Here is a 23,015-nt window from a genome sequence, read left to right on the forward strand (position 1 = left end):
GCAGGGGTGGCAGTAGAAAAGAGCTTGAAATACAAACCTAGAAATCTGGTACAATGTGAACAGACCCGAATTTCAAAAATATCTGTGTGGTGTTCTGAGTGCTGAGGAAAATACAGTTTGCAGAGTACAGCCCTACTCGGGATGGCAAAAATAGGATGCAGGATATTTCCCCCCCCTGTTTTTGCAGAGCTCTGCTGTTTCTTCCCCGATACAAAACCAGCGAGCTCCCCCGGAATTATTTTTTTCTTTTGGCCGGGGCAAGGCAAATCCAACTTATCTTGTGGCATTAAAATGTGTGCCTGTGTGTGCCTGTGAAAATAGAGCCCTGCTTTTGACACCCACCTCACGGCTCCGTCCTCTGTCCTGCATTGATTCACTGCTCTCCTTTCATCCCCCACTCTGTGGGCACCGTCCCCATCCCTGCTCTGCCCTCCCTCCTCTCCTCCCGGAATGTTTGCGTGCCTCCCGTCAGGAACTGGAAATTGTTATCGATTAATATTAATATTTAGCGTGTTTGTGCGAATGCCTCTCCCCGCTGCTATTAATCTGCTGTGTTAATAATGCCAGGACTCCTGTTCGGGACCCTGGGGAAGCCACAGTGAGCGGAATGACAATGAGACGGTGACAACAGCCCCAAAGCCTCCGCTTGGCAGAGACGTGAATTCCAATCGCGAGGGCTCCTTTTGGAGGCTCACAAACGCTTTATTCTCTCTCCATGGGTTGACATCCAGCACCGAGAGAAATATCCAGCACGGGCTGTTAGTTTTTGGAGAGCCGGCCCAAGCGCATTTCTTTCTTTATTCTAACTAGGTAGCATTTCTCCCAGCAGAGAATTCGCTCTCGCTGCCGTTTCCCAAGTTCCACTTTGCTGCGTTTTCAGCAGGGTTGGAGCGTTTCTATAGATTTTTTTAAAGGGGAGGGATTTTGGAGCAAAAATAAGCAAACCACTGCAAAGCAATGCCGATTTTTCTGCACCAAGTGGAGCTTTTCTCCAGGATTTCCACTCTTCCTTCCCCGAATTTTTTTTTTGCTGTTGTGTTATTTCTATAGATTCTCCCCAAATGTTTGTTACCTCTCTGGTAATGCACTGTACATTTGTTGTGACGCTTCACTGGAGCTTTTATCTCGTAAATAGTTCAGAGACACAAATCCCAAAGGTTGATATTTTTTTCCAGTGCCTTTAATAATAAGATAGCAGAGCTTTTTTGTTTTGCTTTTTATTTTTGCTTAAAAGAACCAACTTTCTGGATCAAATGTATATTTGGGCATGGCACAATTTGTAGAAATGTCAGCTTGAATTCAAATTTAAAACAAAATTGTGGAGTCGGGGAGATCGGGTGAAGCAAAGTTATGGACAACAAACAACAACAACAACAACAACAATATTCTCTGAAGAGTTTGATTCTAAAAGGATCTTATGTGGAAATATTTTTGATGCCTGGCTGAACCAGATTTTTACTGGAAATATAATACCGGCATTTAGAGCAGAGTAATTTGGACACTTTCCCTGCTGGTTTTACTAGAGGAAAATGCGTATTAAGGAACACACTGAAATACTGTTTCGAGCTTTATTCTTCATTTCTGCCAGCAGAAATCCCTTAATAAAAGAAAACACTTCATTTTTTCTTTTGCTTAAAACCAAAGGCACTTGAAATCCTTGATACCTGTTCTTCTCACAGCCAAGTTCTGCAGCAACTGCTTCCAGAATGTTTATTGAAAAATGCACCCGATTAACTCTGCTCAGTCCTCATCTGCTCTCACTGCTCCTTTCGGATCTGCTTTCTGTTTCTTTTTAATAAAAGGACTTGAAGCTGCTTCGAGAGGTGCAGTTCCAGCTAAGACAAAGCAGGGCATAAATGTGAAACTTGAAAAATGAATATACAAAGTAAACACGGGAAAGGGGCTGCGTTTCTGAGTGTTTCGTTTTTATCGGAGTCCTTCTTCCTTTTCGCCCGTCCTGCCTCTTCCTCCTGCCTCATCCCTCGCTGCCTTTGCAGTTTTGAGTATTCTTCAGTAGTAAATTGGTTTTTTAATGTGTTCTGCAGCAGTCCTGCATCAGCCAGATCCAGGGGAGTTCCGTGTATTTTGTCCTGACTCTGGTTGCAAAGATTTCGGGGCCAGAGCCGGACTCAGCAGTACCTGGGGCAGGTTCCTGTGCTGGGAATGCTCAGAGCTTGTTCCTGTCTGGAATCTTACACTGGGATGTGCTAAAACTTGTGACTGCTTTGGATTTCATTTCAGTGGCAGCTATAAATAAATATTTCTCTGGGAATCCTGGCAAATGTGGGTGTTTGGGGTACAGGCAGCTTGGCCAGCAGAGTTTGGAGCAGCTGGGTCCCTCAGGGATGGGTTCCTGACCACTAACTTCCAGAATCCTGTTTGCACCATCAGCATCTTCCTGCTTCTCAAGCATTCCCAAAATTCTGTGCTTTGTAGAGTGGAAGTGAAATCTAATTAGTGTTTTAAGGGAAACAAGCTGAGAGTGGTGTTTGGGTATCTGCTGGAGCTGGGCTGGGTGGGTTTGTGGTGGGACCAGCTCAGATCTGACTGAGTACCCAGCGATTTAAGGTTGGCAGAGTCTGAATTTTCCATGCACACCTATTCAGTGGAATTTCACTTGTCAGCTGGACAAAGCCAGTGTCCTGTGACTCGTCCTGTCACCATTCCAGCTTGAACGGGGAATATGGAAGACCAGATCTCACCCACAGCCCTTTTGATTGTCCCTAATTCCTTTCACTCGTAGCATTTTGGGTGTTTTCATGGGTCAGGGAGCTGAGAAAAGCTCTGGATGTGATCTAAGGAAGGAACAGGATTACTCCACTGAGAAATAATTTGAGGTGCTTGGTGTGTCAGTGTCATCTGGTGTTAAAGGCCCAAGATTCAGGAGGAATCTGAAGGGAAGAAATACTATTCCAAGCTGGGTATCTCTAGATATGTTCAGAAAAGTTGGCAAAACCACAGCAAGTTGTAGCAGAAGTGCCCATTAAAGTGAAAAATTAAATAAAGGATTGTGTGGGCAGCACCATTTCTCAGAGGTAAAACCAGCCCCTGTGACATTCCCTTGGCACCGTGGCACCGTGGGGGCAAAACCACTTCCCACTCGTGGCCACTTCCCTGCCTGGATATTTATTGCCCAAACCTTTCTTCAACTGTTAAATTTGTGAAAATTGAGGGGTTTCTTGAGTGAACGAAAGAGAAAAAAAGACATTTCCCAATGGTCATTTAAAGCAGAATTTCCTCTCGCTCTGGCAGCTGTCAGAGGTGATGGGAAAAGCTGTCAGAGCATCCTCTGTAGTCTGGGGACCCTGCAGAGCCCCGGGCCCAGGGGGTTCCTCATGGACAGGCTCTGGTTTGGGTGCTGGATGTGCTGATTTCAGACCAGTGTCCACCAGCAAACGCTGTAGATCCCAGCACAGCTTGGATGGAGGTGGAGGAGAAAGGTTCTTGCAATGAATGGGAGGAAGAAATTGTGTGGTGGGCTCGAGAATCCTAAACAACTTATTGTTTATTGTCCTTTCCTTAAAGCCATTCTCATTAGTATTGTCCATGCATGGGGGAAAAGCCATTTTTAGTTGGCTGTGAAGCATTTAATGCTTCAGTCCCATCCTTAATGGAAGAGGAATAATTCCTCTCATGACATTTGTCACTAATTTGCATCTTTTCTGGCAGAAGTGTTTCACACAAGCTTCCAGAGAGGGCCTGGCACAATCTAACCCATAAAGGCACATCTCCCTCATCACACCAGGCTAAGGAAAAGAGTGGCTGGTGTTTGTAGCACCCAGAAGTGAGATGCCCCTGGCAGTCCTGGCATTGCCCTGTCTGCAGGTTCAGGTTTGCACCCAGCAGGGAGAAGAGGCTGGGAAGGAAGGTGTGGATCTGTGAGGAGGGTGAAAGTTTAGGGAGAATTCTCATTTCTTCTTGTTTCATGTGGGATTTAGAGGGACTCACACAGCTCAGGAATGCCAGGGCTGGATCCAGAGCTGACTGATGCCAACACTTCCCACCACCTTCAGGGAAAGCTGCATTTTGGGGCTGGTCCTGCCGGGCAGGTGCAGCAGAGCAGGGCCTGGATTTGGGATTTCCTATTGTATTTCAGCTGCGGCCATCAGGTGGCAATCTGACCACTGGGATCATTCCGTGCTGGAGGCACTTTGGGGTGGGTGCTCCTTGGGCTTTCCAAGGTTCTTTGTGATTCAGGGTCGCATCTGCCAAGCTCTGGGCTGTGCCTGCTGTCAGCTCCTGCCCTGTGCAGGGCACAGAGGGATGGGCAGCCAGGCTCCTGCAGAATTCCCGGTGGATTAAAGCAGGATGGAGGGCAGGTATTCCCTAGAATTCACCCGAATTAAGTTAAGCTGAGCAGCACAACACCCCGAGGTGATGAACGCTGTCAGCAGTAGTTAAGCACATCCTTAATGGGAATATTTCCTTCTTGGTTGGGCAGGGCTGTGTTTTGATGATCTGTTCCAGCTCCTCTGGCCTACAAAGGGGTCAAGAAAAATGCCTTTATTTTTGGTCTGCATCCACAGCAAATGGAGACGGAATCCTGTCACCCCAGAATTAGAAATGTGGGTGGTTTTGTTTACTGCAAGTGTGATATAAAGAAACATGGAGTTGTAGACTGGTTTGGGTTGGAGTGACCTTAAAAATTATCCAGTTCCAACCCCACTGCCACGAGCAGCTCCCACTAGACCAGGATGCTCAATGGCCCTCAAGATACTGCTCAAAGTGCTTGAATATTCCCTGCCTTCATCCTCACCAGGAGCTTTATCAGGAATTGTTCGGTTTGGTTGTTCTGTTTTCCTCCCTGGGAAATATTTCTCAAGGAAAATCACACAGTGCAGGCAGCCCAGGACATCCATGGAGCTCTAAAGGTGGTGGTGATGTCCCTCTTTGGGCTGGAAAAGATGTCTGAGGTCACCCCACTGCTCTTCCTGTAGAGCCAGAAAAATGGAAACAAATCCCCGGGAAGTCCAGGCCTAATGGATATTTTCTTGATAATAATTTCTATTATTATATTATTATTATATATTATAATAACCACATAACAAGCAGTTCTAGACAGCACTGAGGTTTTAATACTCGTGTGATTCTAAACTCACAGCTAGGAATGAGCTGCAAAGTTTGGATAATGATGTAAAAACTCCTTCCAAGACCCGGTTAATCCCTAAGGAAAAAAGCACCCGTTGGTCTGTGCCTGTGTGGTTCCATTCTTAGCTACAAAGTCAAAATTCTTGGGGAATATTCGTATTTTCTACTCTTCTGCTCCAATATTTCCCTCAGGCCTGAGGTTCTGGGGCAAAGTGTGAGTTCAGTGGATGCCTGTCGTTCTTCCCCTTGCTTAGGAAATAAAAATACCTGGGTTTCACACAAATGCTGAATTATAGAGGTCAGCAAAACTCAAGATTGTGCTGGTGATCAGGCACTGCCTGCCCAAGAGAAACCAGTTGCTGGGATGTTCTGTAAATGTTCCCAGTGAAGAAGTCAAAGAAGCTCTTTGCAATCTGTGAGTGTAAAAAGTGTTCAGTCATTTCAGATAATTGGGTATTTCCGCAGCAGAATTAGATACCTAACAACAACAACAACGATAATCATTTAAGCAGGAATAATGACAATAATGATAATAAAAATAATAATAAATACATTAAAAACTAAATATAACAAACCCACCCCAAACCTAACGCATTATTTCGCCTACCACCATTTCCTTAAACATCAGCCTTGCCTTCCCTTTCATTACAGCTGCTAAATAGATTATTCATGAGGTCTCTCACCACCACTAAACCATCCCTCTCATTGTTGCCAGCCCCTCATTGGTGTCACACAGATTTTCAGCGTCTGCCCATATCTGATTATCTGTGGAAACAACCTTTCAATGAGCCTTTTTATCGAGTCATTGCGCTGGGGAGCTTTGAGGGACTAATTTTAGTTTCATGACAATAACAATAAGGTCAAGTTGTATTTCTGTGCCGCTTTGCACCCAGGCACACATTCCAGAGGGGCAGATGTAGGACGGCGTGGTTGTCACCGTTGTCACCACGGAGTGGCCACGTCCGGCTCTCCACGGCAGCCAGCTGGCTTGGGATGGAGCTCGGCAGAACTGGGGGGTGTTCCTGGAAAATGAGGTGTTCCCTGCTCTTTTTAAAACGCATCTTCTTAACTTAACCAGTTGTGGAATGTTTGGAGCAAGGCTGAGAGGAGCCCCGAGGGTGAGAAGTGGTTCAGTGGGGGCAATCTAGAAGATTCTGGGGAATAATCAAAACTGAACCCTGGCTGTTGGATTTGCCCCAAATCCTTGGAATAAACCTGTGGAGAAGATCAGCTCCCTCACCTGTGGGTTTTAGCTGGGAGGGCTCAGCCTGGAGGAAAGGAGGCTCAGGGGGAACATTTTTCTCCACAACTCCCTGACAGGAGGGGGCAGGCAGGGTCGGTCAGGCTCTGCTCCCACGGAACAGGGACAGGAGGAGAGGGAACGGCCTCAGGCTGGGCCAGGACAGATTTTGGTTGGACATCAGCAGGAATTTCTCCATGGAAAGGGTGCTCAGGCCTTAGCAGGGGCTGCCCAGGGAGGTTTGGAGTCCCCATGCCTGGAGGTGTCAAAGGAAAGCTCTGGGCTGGTGACAAGGTGGGGATGGGTCACAGCTTGGACTTGATAATCCTGGAGGTCTTTTGCAGCCTCAGTGGTTGTGGGATCCTGTGAAATCCACCTGGCAGTGCACAAAAAAGGGAGAGGTTTGGGCACAGCTCGGATTTTCCCTGGCAGCCCTGGCCTGGGTCAATAAATGCTGGGTACAATTTACTGATCTCAGCACTGGGTTGTGCTGAGGAACCCAAGATTCCCCCATCTGCCTGGCTGGGATTCTGCTTCCACAGATGCCACCTGGAATCTCTGGTCTGGTATCAGACCTATCAGGACCTGCAAATGTTGTTTCATTGTCATTTTATGCCTGTTGCCAGCTCCCAGTCATTTAACAACTGAAAAGACAGATTTACCTGTGTTTGATGATTCCTCTTGAAACATGAGGTCAGTCAGATATGGGATCAGCTTAAGAGTAAATCAAAATTTAATCAGAACTGCCCTGATTGTCCCACAGAAGAAATTAAATTATCAGTAGCGAGGTGTCTTTATACTTTACTTGTATCCTCTGGAAATTTTCACAGGTCGTGCTCCAATAAACCCAGTTTTGCTCTTCAACTCAGTTGGAATTCCTGTTCCTTAAGTGCAAAAGAGGCTAATCATAGAGCAGAAAATAATTTGACTTGCTAATACTGGGCGAGAAAACATTTACTGCAACCACAAATATTTTCAGGATGATGAAGTATCTCATGTTCATGAAGGCTTGGTTCTGGTGACATGTTTGAGTAGGGAGGGCTGCACTTTCTAGCAGAGGAAACCCATGCAAACTGCAGCAGGCAGCTCCCTGTTCTCCTCCAAAAGCTGGAGCAAAAAATGTTGGCAGAGGAATCAAAATCCTCCTCTTTAGTCGAGTCTGCCACCAGGTTTCTTAGGCATGAACTCAGGAAAATCTTTATTAGGCATAAAAAAAAAAAAGCAATAGAGGGGGAGATGTGTCTTGCAGACAGAAGGTGCATTCTGAGGTTAGCGGAGAGATGAATTATAAATACCTCAAGTCGAGCCGTGCTTTTCCAGCTATTCTTCCTGATGGTTCCTCACTGGGAGCCAGTGAAAACTGCAGTTTTGGTTGGGTGCTGCTCCCCCCCGGTGACATCAGGGGTCAGGCATTAGCTGTGCCCCGTGGGAGCGCCCACAAAGCGGCAGTTGTTGGGTTTGTTATCGCAGTGGGAGCTGCTGGGCACCGAGAGCGTGCCCGTGCTGCCTCACAGCTCATGGAGAGAGGGCAAATCTGCTCCCAAAAATACTCCAGCTACTTGTATTGGGTGACAAATGTGTTTTTCTTTTCCCCCTTCATGTTTTGCTCCCCCACCACCACTTTTTTTTTTCCTTTTTGGATGAGAAAGCTCCGTTTTCATTACAGGAACGGCCTTGCTTAGAAATTGATTCCCCTTGGAAAAATCCCCAAACTTCACTGCCCTCTGTGTGTCCAGGGTTTTCACTTGAAGACAAGGGGGAGTTGGCTTCAAACTGCAGGAGAGTAGGGCCGGATTAGACATTAGCAAGGAATTCTTCCCTGAGAGGGTGGGCAGGCCCTGGCACAGGGTGCCCAGAGCAGCTGTGGCTGCCCCTGGATCCCTGGCAGTGTCCAAGGCCAGGCTGGACGGGGCTTGGAGCAGCCTGGGATAGGAGAAGGTGTCCCTGCTCATGGCAGGGAGTGGCACTGGATGGGCTTTAAGTTCCCTTCTGACCCAAACCATTCCAGGAGTCTGTGATTACAAAGCAGTGATGCTCTTGTTACCCCTGCAGAGGTGCACGGCTGAGGTGTCGCTGGGAGCTCACAGCCACAGCTGCTGTTGTGGGACACAATGAGCAGGAACCCCAAACACCAGGAAAACTCTTCTTGCCAAACTTGGATTTTACCTTAATTTCTTTCTGGTTTTTTAAATTCTTTTTCTTTACAAAATGCACTGAGCCAGTTAATGCGAGAAGTGGTTAAAGAGAACCTCAACCACCTCTTCTGTGTTTTCTTCCCTCTTTCCAAAATTAAACTGCAAACAGCAGAGAACCCCTGATCCCACAGAACACTCCAGGCTGCCATGAGCCTCACCCCACCCTCCAGCAGCACCCCATGAGTGTCAGTGTCCCTACCTCAGCTCCATCTGAGTTCCTCCAGGGAGGTTTTTACCCTTTCGAAGCGTGCGAGCTCGGCTTAGCAAAACTTTGTCCCAGGCAGAGATTAACCAATGTTCACGTGAGTATCTCAGTGTGTTTTGTTCTGCTGTTTCCCCTTTTAGGTGACAGCGAGATTGTAAATAATATGTACGAGACCGACCCCGATCTCCTTGCTGGCGAAAGCGCAGAGGAGGAAACTGAGGACAGTATAATGTCCCCCATCCCTGTGGGACCTCCGTCACCCTTTCCCACCAGTGAGGACTTCACTCCCAAGGAGGGCTCACCCTATGAAGCTCCCGTCTACATTCCTGATGACATTCCAATCCCACCAGATTTTGAACTCAGAGAATCTTCGATCCCAGGGGCAGGGCTAGGGATTTGGGCCAAAAAGAAGATTGAAGTTGGGGAAAGATTTGGACCCTATATGGCAGTACAGAGGAGCACATTAAAGGAAACAAACTTTGGATGGGAGGTAAGCGTGTGGAATGTGGGCACCACATTCCTTTGTCTTCTCTGCCAAGTGTTTGTGGAGCTGGACTGAGGCCTGGTGGCCTGGGGACAGAGGTGGTGACTTTGCTGATGCCGTGTTTCCCTGCGTAACTTTCCACCCCCATTACCTGCGGAATTTAAAATCAGCAGAAATCCCTTTTAAGTTCGCTCCTTGGGCCACAAAAACTGCTCGAGCACCGTTTTGGAAGTCTGGTTTTGAATGATGTCGGGTCACTTCATCAAGTGCTTGTCATTTCCAAGTTGTGTTCGGGAGTTGTCGCGTGGAGGGAATGGGATTAATCGCATCATGTTTCGTGGTTGGGGGTGTTACCTTTGACTCCCAGCCCGTGTCAGTGGTGCAGGCATTATTAACTGGGCAGGGAAAAATAGCATGTACCCATTAACGGCCCCGATGTTCTCGAGTTCTTGTGCTGCAGCAAAGATGGAGAAATGTGAAAGTCATTTTTCCCCAAGAGCTGAACAGAAGCCAGCCTTCAGCAGGAAAAGGCTCTGTCCCACAGCTCCCATCTTCCTCCCTGCTTTCCTGGGTTTGTCCCAGAAATCATCTTAGCCTCTTCTGCTCCCATATTCTTGATATGAAAATACCTACATCCCTAATTATCCTGGAATATTCTGTGAGCAGTGAGGTGTAGCCTGGGATTCCTGCTCTGTGCTCAGGCTTATCCCAGCACAATCAGTGTCCATTAGAGAATTCCTTCTCTCTGGCCCCAGTGCCCATCCCAACATTCCATCTCCCTGCTGTGTCTGGGGCAGTGGGGGCAGAGAGGTTTCCCGGCAGGATTTTGCTGTAGGGTAGATAAAGGCCTATCCCAAAAAGTGGGAGCTGAATTTTCCCTCATTTTCCCTGGGTGAAGCAGTGACTTGCCCTGTTTCCTCCATCAGCCACTACTGGGGTGAACTGGTTCACAAAATCCTGCAGGATTTACAGGGTGGGAAGCAGCTGAGGGCTGGAACTGTGAGGTTTTCCCAGGGAGAAGGCACCAGGGCAGTGACAGAACTCTGTTTTCTTAGAAACCCGGGTCAGAAAGGCCAGGCTGAAGCGTTAACAGTTGAAATTGTCTCTGATTATAGCTGCACTCTTGATTGTGAAGTCAAAGCCAGTGAGCAGCCAGACCCAGTGAAGCCCAGAGAAGCAGGTCCAGATGTTTTTGTTTTGTTTACTTTCTCAGTGTGTCCAAAGTGCAGGAAACAGCAAAAAATTCCTGTTTTAAGAACCAAACTCAATTGCATTTTGTTGCTCTGCCGTAGGAAGTGTCTGAAGAGCTGAAATCTGAGTTTGGTTGAGTGACTGAGTCGAGAGTTTCCTTTTCCTTCTATCCTAGTGCAGGGAAAAGAGAGGAATTCGGCTGGGTTTTGATTCCCTCTCTCCCCTTCAATGACATTTTTCAGAAGTTCCTCTTGGTGTTGGCTTCTATTGTGAATATCCTGGCAGAATATCTGATTGATATTACTGTATGAGCATCAAAACATGGAGTTTTGGGAAAAAAATCCCTGTTATTTTACTAGGAATACATGGTCTGGTTCAGGGGGGCTGTAGGTGTGAGGCAGCTCAGGATTCCTGAGGGAGGTATTGATCACTTCCAGGAGTGTCTGAAAATAAGGATCATTTTCCTCTAGGAAGATGCACTGTTAATTATTTGTAGGCTGCAATGTGAAAGATGAATCCTCTTTTTCTTACCCAATTATTGATAGGTGGCATTTGTTTCAGTTTATATTTTGGTTTGTTGTTTTGTTTTAAGGCTGATTTTTAGGAACAAAGTGCAACCCTCCTTAGTTGGCAGAAGTCAGATCCAAGTCGAATGGTGCAAACCTTTTTTTTCCTATGACCTTGGCCAAACGTTGTCCTTGTGTTTCATAATTCTGATAAAAGTTGCTATTTACACTCATGATTTTCAGAAAGGTTCCCCACATCCCTCTGAGTGCTCTGATAGGAGCCGTGTTTATCAATTCCCGTTGACTTTGTGATACTGTTTGTTTTTGTAGTGTAACTGAGCAAACTTTCCCTCTCCGGGGCACTTCTCCCATTCCAGCGGTTCCTTTGTCCCATGCTCGGGCAGGGACATTTCACACCTCAAAGGAAGGGCTTTGTCCTCCCTCAGGTGTCCTCAAACCCACCCCAGCACTCTCTGCTTGGCCTTGCAGACGCCTCTTGAATTTTCCCATTTCCCAGAGTGTTTGAAGACACTTCAGGGATCTGTTTCCAGTCTGTGCCTTCAGAATTTCGTTTGGGAGCAACATCCACGGATCCCTTCATGTGCTGAGCAGGAATTCATGGAATAAGCACTGTCTGCTGGGTGTTGGTGTTTGAGCCGTTCCCTTGGAATGGGAGGTTGGAAAAGCCCTGAGGGGATGTTCTAGGCAGCTCTACCTGTCGGCAATTGGGAAATGGGATGTGTTTCCATCTCGTAAAATTGAGCAGGCAGGAAATGGGCAGTGAGTGAGGGAAAAAAGGGAAAGGGGAGAAGTTTTTGGCACTTGCTGCTTTTGCTTCTCTGTGCTGTTCCTTGCAGTGGTGATAAATGTAACAAATCTGGGATTTGTAGGATCACAAGGAACGTTCCTTCTGCAGTTTGCCATTATTTTTTTGGTCAGTATTTCTCTGGAATTTGTAGTTTTGACTTGCAGGGACTTGTGGGTTGAATGCTGGTGTAAGATTTCCACACAACTCCTTGTTATGGCCAATTGGGGTAGCAATATTCCACTTGAATCTCCACTCCTATTAGGAATTTACTTCAGGAATGACACGTGTTCTTCACAGCCAGCCTCTGCTCTACTCGTATTTCTCAGTTCATTTCCAGTAGTTTATAATCCTGATAATCCCACTTCTGTGCACATCTCACTCCCCAAACTCTGAAAACCTGGACTTTTTGTTTGTTTGTTTTTAGGAGTCACCAGCTCCTTAATCTGAACAGTGTTTCTGTCTTTGGCTCAACAAGTTCTTGCCCTTCATCACAGGAGATTTACTGTCAGGCTTTGACTAAACTGGGAGTGTCACTGGAAGTGGAATTGGCTGCAAAGTGGCCGTTCCTCAGCACCATCTCAGCTTTGCTAGAAAACGCTGGGTTTGTTGTTGTACAGGATGTGCTTCATAATTAACGCCTGTTCCTTCTGATTCCTGCTTTAAAAAAAACCCCAAACAACATTTTGGGGGTTGGAAAACGTGCCACTGAGGGCTTTGACGTGAAAATGGGTTTCTCTCTTCCACCCAAGGATTACCACTGCAGAAAGGGCTTTCTCTTCTCAAACTCCAGTAAGGGCAGATTCGTGAAAATGAGAATGAAACAGAGCAGTGAATTGTACCTCGAAGTCCTCAGGAAATTCAGTTTGTGTTTGGAGGCAGGGCCAGCCCTGTTTCCATCTGAACTCCTTGCTCCAGACCTGGCTCTGACGGAAAACCTCGAGCTCCAGGAGCTACAGGGAGAGTGTTACTTGCTGAAACTTCCAGTTTTACTCACGAATAGCCCAAAACACCCATGGGAATGCAGAATGCTGTGTTTTATCTGCCATATCTTGAAAAAGGATGAGTAATTATCTTTTTTATAGGTGCTTTTCCTTCCAGGCAGTGAGGAGGGCTGGGTTGGGATGGTTGGAACACGTGTCCTGCCTTATCTGCAGCACAGCTTCGTATCTGGCCTCCTGCTTTGCTTTGTGGGATATGTTTTAAAAAATCTTCTTTGAATTAAACCACACCTATCGTTCAAGGGTTTTTTGGACACGGGATGGCAGCGAGTGATTCATGCTCATCTCATAAAAATAAATAAGCTGTGTCAATCCTGGCCCCCGGCCCCTCCCAGGGATGATTCAGTGGCTCCTGTGCAGGACCTGTTGGGTGCTTTCCCTCATTCCCTGACACTGCTGTGCTGATCATGTTATTCCACCTTTTTTTGTGTGCCTTAAAAGACGCCACCCCACCTAAAAGCCCTGTGATTATTGAGTGTGACGTGATTGCATTTCTCCCGATCCCATTCCCCCCCCACCCACTGACACAGAGCGCAGCACTGCCAGCACCCCGAATAAATCACAGCCTGTTTGTGCTTTATGGCCTCTGGGACCCAAGGAAAATGAAAATAAAATAATTACATAATGCTTTCGATCGCTTTGGATAAATAATGGTATTTATCATGGCGCTGTTAATTTTCCTAATTGAGAGAAGAATGGGAATCTCATCCTGGAGGGAAATTTAGCACCTGGATTGTGGGAAATTTGGAAGCAGTTATGATTTTAGCTCAGTTTGCTTCACAGGGTAAATACCACTGATAAATGCGGTTTGTTTTAGTCTGTATTTTAATTTCTATCTTAAGAGAGGTTATTTGCACAAAGGCTTCTCTCAGCTGAAGTGTCAGAGCCAGGCTGCTCCTTTACATAGGGAAAATAAATAAGTGCTTTCATTTCCTACTTGGGGGGGAAGAGAGAGGCTGTCCCACGGAAGACAAATAACTGGGGAAAAAATGGGAGGCAGCAGCTGAGGATGCAGCAGAGTTCTGGCTCCACATCTGGGCCAGGGAAAGCTGCTGGGTTTTGAACACACTTTAAAGTGTCACTGATTCACAGCAGTCCAACCTCCCTATTCCTGCAAAATTTAAATTTTTAGCAGGGGGTCTTTTTTATTTTCTCTGTTTTTTAGGAATACTCCGAAGTGCCGAGGGAAATTTACTTTACGTGACTGGCCTTAAATGCTGGGAGGAGAATTACATTGTGTTTCCTGGAGTCTTAAATATATTAAAATATCTCCAAAATTGAATTTTTTTAAAATTATATTTAAAAAAAATCTTAAAAATATTAAAATAGGAAGGAGCCTCTAAGCACGGCCTGAACTGTGACGGTTTTGCCGTGTTTCCCAGTTCAGATCATACAGGAATTCTTTCATTTCCCTTTACAAGCTGATCCAGCTGAAGCAGCGAGCTCTTGTCTGTCCTGTCTAAGCCAGAGATGCTGAAAGCAGTGTGAGTCCTTTAAATGAGCAAAGAAATCCCCAAAGCTCCTCTCACTCCTCTCTTGCTGACGGGCTCTCAGCTGGGCCCTGCGAGGATGTGATGACATTTCCTGCTCGTTTTCCTTCCCTGATTCATTCATTTTCCCCGGCCTCTGCCTTTCCCTCTGCCTGGGGAATGATGTTCCTACAGCAGCTTCTCTCCCTCGGGGAAAAGGGGCTCCGGAATTGCTGTTTCCCAACTGCTCTTGCAGGGAAGTTGCTGAGGAATTCTGTCTGTGCTCCTCCCCCAGGTGCAGAGCGTTACCTGCACAGCAAACGCTTCCCATGCAAGGTTCCTTCACCATTTCCCGGATCTGCCAGGCTGGAATCCCTCTGAAAATTAAAGAATCCGTGGGTTCATGAGGAAAGCAGAATGCCAGAGCACCCTGGGACTGCCCCCAATAGTTGCCAAGAGCATCCCCAGTTAGAATTTTTATGCACACGGATATAAAACTGCAGAGAAACTTTTGCTTTGGACCAAAACTCAGAGCTTAAGTGAAAAAAAAAATTAATCTCAAGGAGGAAAAATAAGTTCCTGACCTCTAAATATTTTAAAGATTTCATTTTTATTCTGTTTATTTTAATTATTTTCAATATTTAAATTTTTAAATGAGGTTTTGGGCCAAGGAAGTTGCTCAGCTTTGTACATGCTCAGTTCCATCCCCTTCTCATGGAGCAGATCTGGGAGAGCATCAGTACTTTGATTTTCCACGCAGGATCTGGGCTTTGTTCTGGTGTCAGGGGACCACCACGAGGAAGAGGAAGGGTCAGATCCAGGTGCTGGCAATTGTTGGGCTGTTTGGAATTAAAACCATGCCAGGAGGAACAAGGACTATGCTTGGAATTAAAACCATGCCAGGAGGAACAAGGACTGGGTTGGGATTGAGAGGAAGAAGCTGATGGAATCACAGGCAAAATCCCATTGTCTACAGCTCCATCTTTTGGGGGGGTTTAATTTAATAATTTCGACCCTGGATAAAAGTGAAAAATGCACCTTATGGCATCCAAGTGAAAGGACTGAAATTTATCCTGTTTTTTGACATTTCCCCAAATGCTTCAGTGCCAGGGTTAAGAGAGTAAAGCCTTTTTTAGGCCCAAGAATGCCAAGATAAGTTGCTCTATCTTAGGCACTTGGCTAAAACATGGGTATATAAGGAATTAAGGGAAAAAAAGAAGAGACAGGGGAAGGGAATGACTAAGAATACCTCCTGATATTTCTCCTTTATTTCCATAAGGGGTAATAACTCATGAGCAATCCGGCAGAGGGCACTTTCTTTAAATAGAACATTCTGATTCACAAGCAGAAAAAGGAAATAAATATTTTCCTTCAGTCTTCAAGAGCCATCCCTGAATACCAGCTCCTGGAGCAGTATTTTATCAGCCACGCTTTCACAAAGGAAAAAGAAAACGAAAAATCCCATGAACAGCTCAGTGGTGACCACAGGGTTTGAAAAATAGCTTTTTTTGCATTGTCAAAAACCCTGCAGAACTCAGGGCGCTGCTTCTTCCTCCGGAATGTTAACCTACAGAGAAATCCAACCTGCGTTTTGCCTGCTCCCAGCAGAGCCTGGCTGATGGAGCCCTGGAACACCGTGGGCTTTTGCAAAGGAAGGGATCCATAAGCGAAACCATAAATATCCATGGGGCTCTGGAGGAGGCAGCGCTCTGGGACTCCCTCAGCGGCTGCTTGGGAAGGCGGGAGCGATGCAGAGGAACTCCTCGTGGAGTTCTCGGGCTGCTGGTAGGAGGCACTCAGGAGGGTGTTGGTTTTTTTGGGAATCAGCCTCACGCTCCTCACTGCTCGGAGATGTTCATGTGGGATTGGGGCACTGAGGGCTCCAGGGTGAGGGATGTGCTCAGGGTCAGCAAATGCTTCAGTGAACCCCATCTGAGCGCCTGGTCAATCCTAAAGTCTGAAGGTTCTAAATTAAATCTCTTTACCTCAATCTGAGCGATGCAAGAGGTACCAACAGTGAATTGTCCCCAGTGAAATGTTGTGTTAATTACTTTTAAAGAATGGGAAATCACATTCTCTGCATAATTTGGTACCATCCTCCTCGGAGCAGCACCACAGATGTGGAGAGCTGGTAAATGCAGCAAGAGTTGTTTTGTTTGCGATTTAGGACTTCACACAGTTTGGCTCTTTAGTTGCCTCTTGTTTGGCTCTGGAAATGCCAACTCTGGGGAGTTTCGTTGTATTTAGGGATGGAAATGAAAGGTTGGGTGCACTGCTTTTTCTGAAGGAGTGGGACATGGGTGGGACTCGGTTCTTTGCTTGCTAACACAGCTCTTAATTATTCATCCTCTTTTTGAATCCTTTCCTCCTTCTGTGTGCTCATTATTCCTCTTTCTGCGAGTTCCATCCCAGCAAAGTGCTGGGACCTGTGCAAAACAAGGCAGTCCTATCTTTTGTATCCATTTTTCTAAATTGGACTGTCACACACCCACCCACCAATATTTCAAAAACAACACATCTGCCACACAGGACTGGCTCAGACTCAGTAAAGATACCCTCACAATAAAGATTTCAGCCAGAGCATCACAAATACCTGGTCACAAATCCCAGTACTGAGAGAGCTCAGCTTTGCAAAACAAGGGCTGCTTGTCCAGGGAAGATGTGAAGCTGAGTTTGAGTCATTTTTAGAAACATGAATGGAAGAATCACAGCTGCAGGAGGAGGCCCAGGGGTCAGGCAAGGTGGGGAATTGGCCCTTGGGGTGGAAGGGGCATTTCCAGAGCATGGGGGTGTCTTTGGAAGAGTTATTCCCAGTCATGGACTCTCTTTCTCAAGTTGTGACTGAGGCCCAGCTGCTTTGTGAGGCACCCTTGTAAAATCTCCACCTTGGCTGGGTTGTGCAGCTCTCCTGATTTCCTGGTCCTCAAAGCAAACAGACAGCAAAACCATGGATCGTAGGAAGGGTTAGAAGGGACCTTAAAGCCCTTCTCATTCCACCACTTCCCATGGGCAGGGACACCTCCCACTGTTCCAGGCTGCTCCAAGCCCCAATGTCCAACCTGGCCTTGGACACTGCCAGGGATCCAGGGGCAGCCACAGCTGCTCTGGGCACCCTGTGCCAGGGCCTGCCCACCCTCACAGGGAGGAATTGTTTCCTAATATCCCATCTAACCCTTCTCTCTTTCAGTTTGAAGCCATTCCCCCTTGTCCTGGCACTCCAGGCCCTTGTAAATAGTTTTTCCCCATCTTTCTTGTTGACTCCTTCCAGGGTGCTGGAAGGCCACAATTAGGCCACCTTCTCCTCTCCAGGCTGAGCAATCCCAGCTGTCCCAGCCTTTCCTGCCAGCAGAGCTGCTCCATCCCTCTGCTCATCCTGGAGCCTCCTCTGGGCTCTCTCCAGCAGCTCCAGGTCCATCCTGTGCTGGATCCCAGGGCTGGAGGCAGGGGCGTCTCAGCTCCAGGCCTGAGTGGAGCTGGAATTGGGTTCCAGAGAGGTGACAGCGGGCTGTGACCCTTTAGTGTGTCTGCACTGCTGGGGACGTGCAGGTTCCAGTGTCAGTACAGGGGAGGCATCTCTTAGGGGACTCAGAAGCACAGGCTGGAGGGTGGCTCGTCACAACTCACCATCATTTACTCTCTTTGCCCCAAAAGGCACAAAAAATTACTAAAGAAATCAAAATGTTTTCCACTGAGGAGTGTTCTCACCCAGTGTCCTGCTCCTGCTCACTCCTCGGTGGGGTTAATTTTGGCCGCTCTTGCCCACGTGTTGCTGGGGAAATAAATCCCTGATGTGTCCTGGAAGCGATGCCTGGACCTTTAGTGGTGCAGCCCTGACCTTTCAGAGCCACCTCTGTGTTCAGTGTATTTTACAACCTGTCTGCTCCACGTTCAGCCCCCTGGTGCCCACCCTTTCCCTCAGCACACACAAGTCCCTTTGGCTCTGCTCAGGCAGCCGTGTGCTCCTTCCCTTTCGGACAGCGCCCTGCTTTAATTGTACATCTCATTGTGCCATCCCTGTTCAATCCTGTTCAAAAATCCCTACATCTCACCCACCTCCCTTGTCCCCCCACCTCCCTTTTCCCATTTAGATCTCCCTGAAGCCCATTCTCCCTTATCAGCACAGTAATTTCGTGAGCAGAGCTTGGATTTCTGCCGTTTAGGCCCCGGCCATTGTCTGTCGCAGCTGCAGTCAAGATAAACCCTCACCCAGAACAAAGTTGGAATGACCTTTTACAAGCAGAATCTGCCTTGTTTCCCTCCAGACTAATTTATCAGCCTTCATTTCAGCCCAGTCTCTCAGCAGAGGCCTGAAAGAACATTACAGAGAGCATGAATGAACAGGGGGATTAAGATGCTTGGCTAGTCCCTCTTTTTCATCAGACACCTTCTGGATTTGCCGGGATGTAAGCTGTAAATGACCGTAAGTGGTGAACTGCCTTAAACTTGGAGCAAGGGGAAGGGAAGGGAAGGGAAGGGGGGGGTGGAGCCACCACAGCCAAATGTTTGGAAAAGAAGAGCGATGTGAGGAGCTGGGTAAACCTCCTGTCTCGGAGGCAGAGAGTGGCAGGACTGAGCAGCGTCTCCAGCGCTGCTGCTCCTTCCCAGGGGCTCCGTGTCTGTCCCCAAGCAGGGCAGGGAGGGGGGACAGGCTCGGCTCCTTCAGAACTGTTAACGAAGCAAATTAAAATCCATTTTATTGACTGAGAGCGAGTTTTAAAAACTGGATTATGTCTCTGTGTGCTAAAAGTGTTCTGGTGCAGCAGAGCAGCAGAACTTTCCTTGGGAGTGTGTTTTTAACGCTGCAAGAGGGGAAATTTTTTGAAGTGAACTCGACAAGTGTCAAAGATCCCAACAGGAAACCCATGATTCTCCTGCAGCTGACAACAGGCATGGTCCAAAAGAATTGCTGCGAGGAGGGGAATAAATATTTGTCTCTTGAAGGAGGGGAGAGTTGTCAGCTGTAGTTGGGCTGAATTTCCTGTCTGTGCCGCACAGGCAGCTTTAGTGGGATTGGATAATTCCACCCCCAAACACCATAAAACATCAGATTCTGGTTTAGTGCTTACAGCTTTTAGCTCCCTTCATCTTTTATGTAATGAAGGAAAAGGTTATTTAACACCTTGGGAACTTCACTGCTAAATCACAGCCTGCTCAGATGAGTGGGGTCCTTATCCACCAAACTCAGGTCATTGTGGTTGATTCCTTGGAGTGAAGAAAAAGCTTTTGCAGGGGGAGAATTCCGTGCAGCCCCAGTGATTTTGGTTTTTGCTGGGGCTGTGGTGGTGCCTTGTGTCCTCTGGCAAGGTGGGAACCTCCTTTGGCTGAATCCTGCTGGGCCTGCTGGGCCCGGCCAGGGAGCAGGAACGTCCCCATCTAAAACCCCTCTGAGAGCAGAGCTTGCACCTTTAGCAGATTATTTGGATTTTTGGTGTATCAGAACATTCTGGAACATTTCAGCTTTTGCTGGAAAGGCAGGAAGAGGCAAAGGGTGGAGCTGCAGGTGGAGGGGTGGGTGGCAGCAGCCAGGGAAAATGTGCTGTGGGACCAGCTTGGGAAACGGGTATTGCACTGTCAGGTGATGCCAAACATCAACCACAGGGTGTTTAGAAACCAGGTGCAGGTAAAAGATCAATGTTTTGGAACTGTTTTAAGGCTCTGAGGTATTTTAAGGAGTTATACCTGTATAATATAAAATTGTATACCTATAGAATAAAAGAGTATACCTGTTTTTTAAGGTATTTTAAGGAGTTTAGCCTGTTCACTGGACCAGCCTGGCATTTGGGCCTATGGGACCATACCCACCAACAAATCCCACTGCAATAATTGGGAATTTCCTTTCTGAGCAATAAATCCCCTCTCAGTGAATGTAACAGAAGTATCCAGACTTCTCCAAACCTTTGCAAGACTTGTGATTTCATTTAGGAATTTGGGTGAAAATTCAGGCTGTGATTCCTTTCCCTCTCCTCTCTCCTACCCCATATTTGTGCCTTTTCAGCCTTTAGCCAGTAATAGGGGAGATGTAGGATTTTCAGAGTTGATACAATCTTTTTTTTGGTGGTTGTGTTTAATCCCTTTTTTAGCTCAACAATTCAAAAGTGCTGCACTGGTAGTAACTTGCACCTTGTTGTAAGTTTACTTGTGCTCCAACCAAAAGTGTGGGCAGCTCATCTCTTAAACACCAACTGAACCATTGTCCCAAGCCCTGATTTATGGACACTCCCACCCTCAGAAGTGAAGGATCTTTTCCTGTTCCTAAGTGGTTTTATCATCTCCAAAATGAATTTCAGCAGCGTGGCAGGGAGATGGGGATGGTGCCTTTCTGGAGAGTTGTGGAGGCAAAATGCAGATACTTCAACCAGGACAGATTATTTCTGGCTCTTGTCCAGTTTCCTGGGAAATGGACAGAAAGAAGCTTAATTTCTTCTAGTCCCCTGCAGCTGTGCTTGGGGTTTAATAAGCGTACAAGGTGATTTAAGGGGGGGGGAAAAAAAGGCAGGAAGTTCAGCTCCTTGTTGAGCTGTCTGTGCTCCTTGGAGCAGAAATTGGGGTTTGCTGCTGAGTGGAGGAGCAGCACTTCCCAGATGGGAGTTCAGCATCACGGATGGTGCCCAGAATGTTCAGTAGCCCTGCAAAACTCAGTGAATGGGCCCAAAAGATCACAGGTTAACTTCCATTCAAATAAACATGAGGCCATTTAATTCAGTATATGCAGGGAAGGATAATCCAAGCTGTGTCTGTGCAAGGCTGAGCTTTGAAGTAGGGTTGTTGTCTAAGAACAAACAGGATCCTTGGAGCAGGGGCATCTGATGAAAGTACTGGGAAAAGTGTTCAAACTAAATACAAGCAAGTTCTGCTTTTTGTAGTGAAAGGTGGATTCCAGAACACAGGAGATCAGGAGGTTCAGAGAGGATGGGGATGGTGTGAGTGAAATAAATTCATAAATTCATCCCAGCAGGAATGTTCTGTCTGATATCTCTTACCTGATGGCTCTGGGCTCTGGGGGTTCTGGGTGAGCACAGTAGAACTGGGCCAGGCTCTCAGAGCCTCCCTAAATCCCATCTCCAGCTTTTATTGTAACTGATGTTGTCCCAAGGTCAGGCAAAGACCAGCCTGAAAAACATCCTTTGGGAGAGAGGGGCATTGAAGGCAAAAAAACCCCTGAGCAGGGAGCAATTGAATGTTGCTGGGTGATTACAAATGACTCCAAGGGAGGAGCTGTGGGGTCAGGGGGCTAAACCAGGGGATAGCTGGAGCATTTCCCTGGATAAAGGGGGATACCCAGCCCTGGGAGCCCAGGCAGACCATGGATCAGCCCACAGGGACATGTGAGGCTCCCAGTGCATCCCCATGCCCTGCACTGGTGCCACTGGTGCACCCTCACTGCTGCAGCAAATCCCATTTCCAACCCTTCATTATTTTTGTGGATTTTAGCTCCAAGCCAACATTCTCAGTGTAAATTCTCATCTCGCCCGTGGTTTGTTACAAGGGTTTGTAGTTGCTGCTGGAAATTTCAGATTTGGGAATTTGAGCCAAAGTGACTCCTTTCCCTGTCTTTTCCTGTTTTCCAAAGTCACCTCATTTTGTAAAAGGCGTGTGTGTGTGTGTACGTGTGTGTGGAATAAATCAGTGTAAATTTACTGCTCGCTAGAAATTGTAATTGGCAGGAGTCGGGATATAGCAAATCCAGAATGGGAATGATAAAATACTGATACTGTATCCTTTAATTTATTACCTGCATTATCCACACTCTGTGTTTTCCACTCGGTTCTCTCTCCTTCACGAGCTGTGTTTTCACTAGACTGGCATTTTCCTCCTCTGATGAATTAACTGTCAATTGAAGTTAGTGAGATAAATCAAAACAAATGGACACACTGCTCCATATTGACTTTCCCACTGCCTGATTCCCAGCCCCACTTTCTGAGCACGGGGCTGTTGTTATGCTCACTTGCTTCTAAGCAAATGTACAAGAAAAGGAGGAATTGGAGGAGGTGGGTGTTTAATAGCCAGCAATTACATTTTTCTCTGTCTTTGTTTTATCTGGGATCTTGTCAACGATGGGATCTGGGCCATTTACCCAGAAAGAAGGCACTTGGCATGGTGGAAGAGAGGGAAATGTTAAATGGATTTCAGGAAGCGCACATGGAAGTTCAGGTCTTCTAAAACGTGGTTTTAATCTACAGAAGGAAGGCGTTTTTGGGAGAACCGTAAGAGTTTAAGCGAAGAGGGGGACACTTTTTATCAGCAGGGGTGAGGTGCAGGCCCTCATTGTAAGAGACACAAGGCTCCAGTCTGAGCCCAGCGAGGTTTATTAACATTTGCTGTGGGAGTTCTGGGTGTAAAATGGCGCTGGGTAGGGGACTCCAAGATGTGGAAGCCTCGGCTTTATCCCAAAATGGCACAACAGTTTCTGGCTGGTTTGTTCTATTCGTGCGAATGGGATGTGGTCGGGCACCCAAGTGATTGGGGTCATCTCTGTTCCTGTTCAGACAGAACTAAAGCTTTATATCTATAAATACATATTTATATACAAGGTAATCAGTGAAATAGATGTGAAACATGGATCAAGGCTTCTCTCTTGCAGACGTGGCAAAACTTCCACAGTGAGGAGCCCTCCAGGCCCACGGGCCCACAGGCCTCCCTCCTGTTGCCACCAAAGTCAGAAGTGTGTGACAAAAACTTCGACTGATTATTTTAAATAACGAGCACACAAATCCCTGGCCGTGTCTCCAGCAGTGCCACCCGTGTGTGGATCAAACCCCAGGCACACCTCTGCCTGAGCTGGCTCCTCTGCAAGGGTTCAGTGCTCAGAACAAGCACACGCCTGTCACAGA

General features: G+C 47.0%; 1 protein-coding gene across 2 annotated transcripts in view; it reads left to right on the plus strand.

Annotated features, from left to right (window-relative positions):
* PRDM16 (PR/SET domain 16) overlaps window positions 1-23,015 on the plus strand; it is a 287,456-nt gene that overhangs the window by 94,614 nt on the left and 169,827 nt on the right. For both annotated transcript variants that reach the window (XM_082295866.1, XM_082295867.1), the window contains exon 2: window positions 8,869-9,218. In XM_082295866.1, the coding sequence (XP_082151992.1) occupies window positions 8,869-9,218 (350 nt within the window). The remainder of the gene's footprint in view (window positions 1-8,868; window positions 9,219-23,015) is intronic.

This window comes from Coloeus monedula, assembly GCF_965178545.1.
Source record: "Coloeus monedula genome assembly, chromosome: 22".
NCBI lineage: Eukaryota > Metazoa > Chordata > Aves > Passeriformes > Corvidae > Coloeus > Coloeus monedula.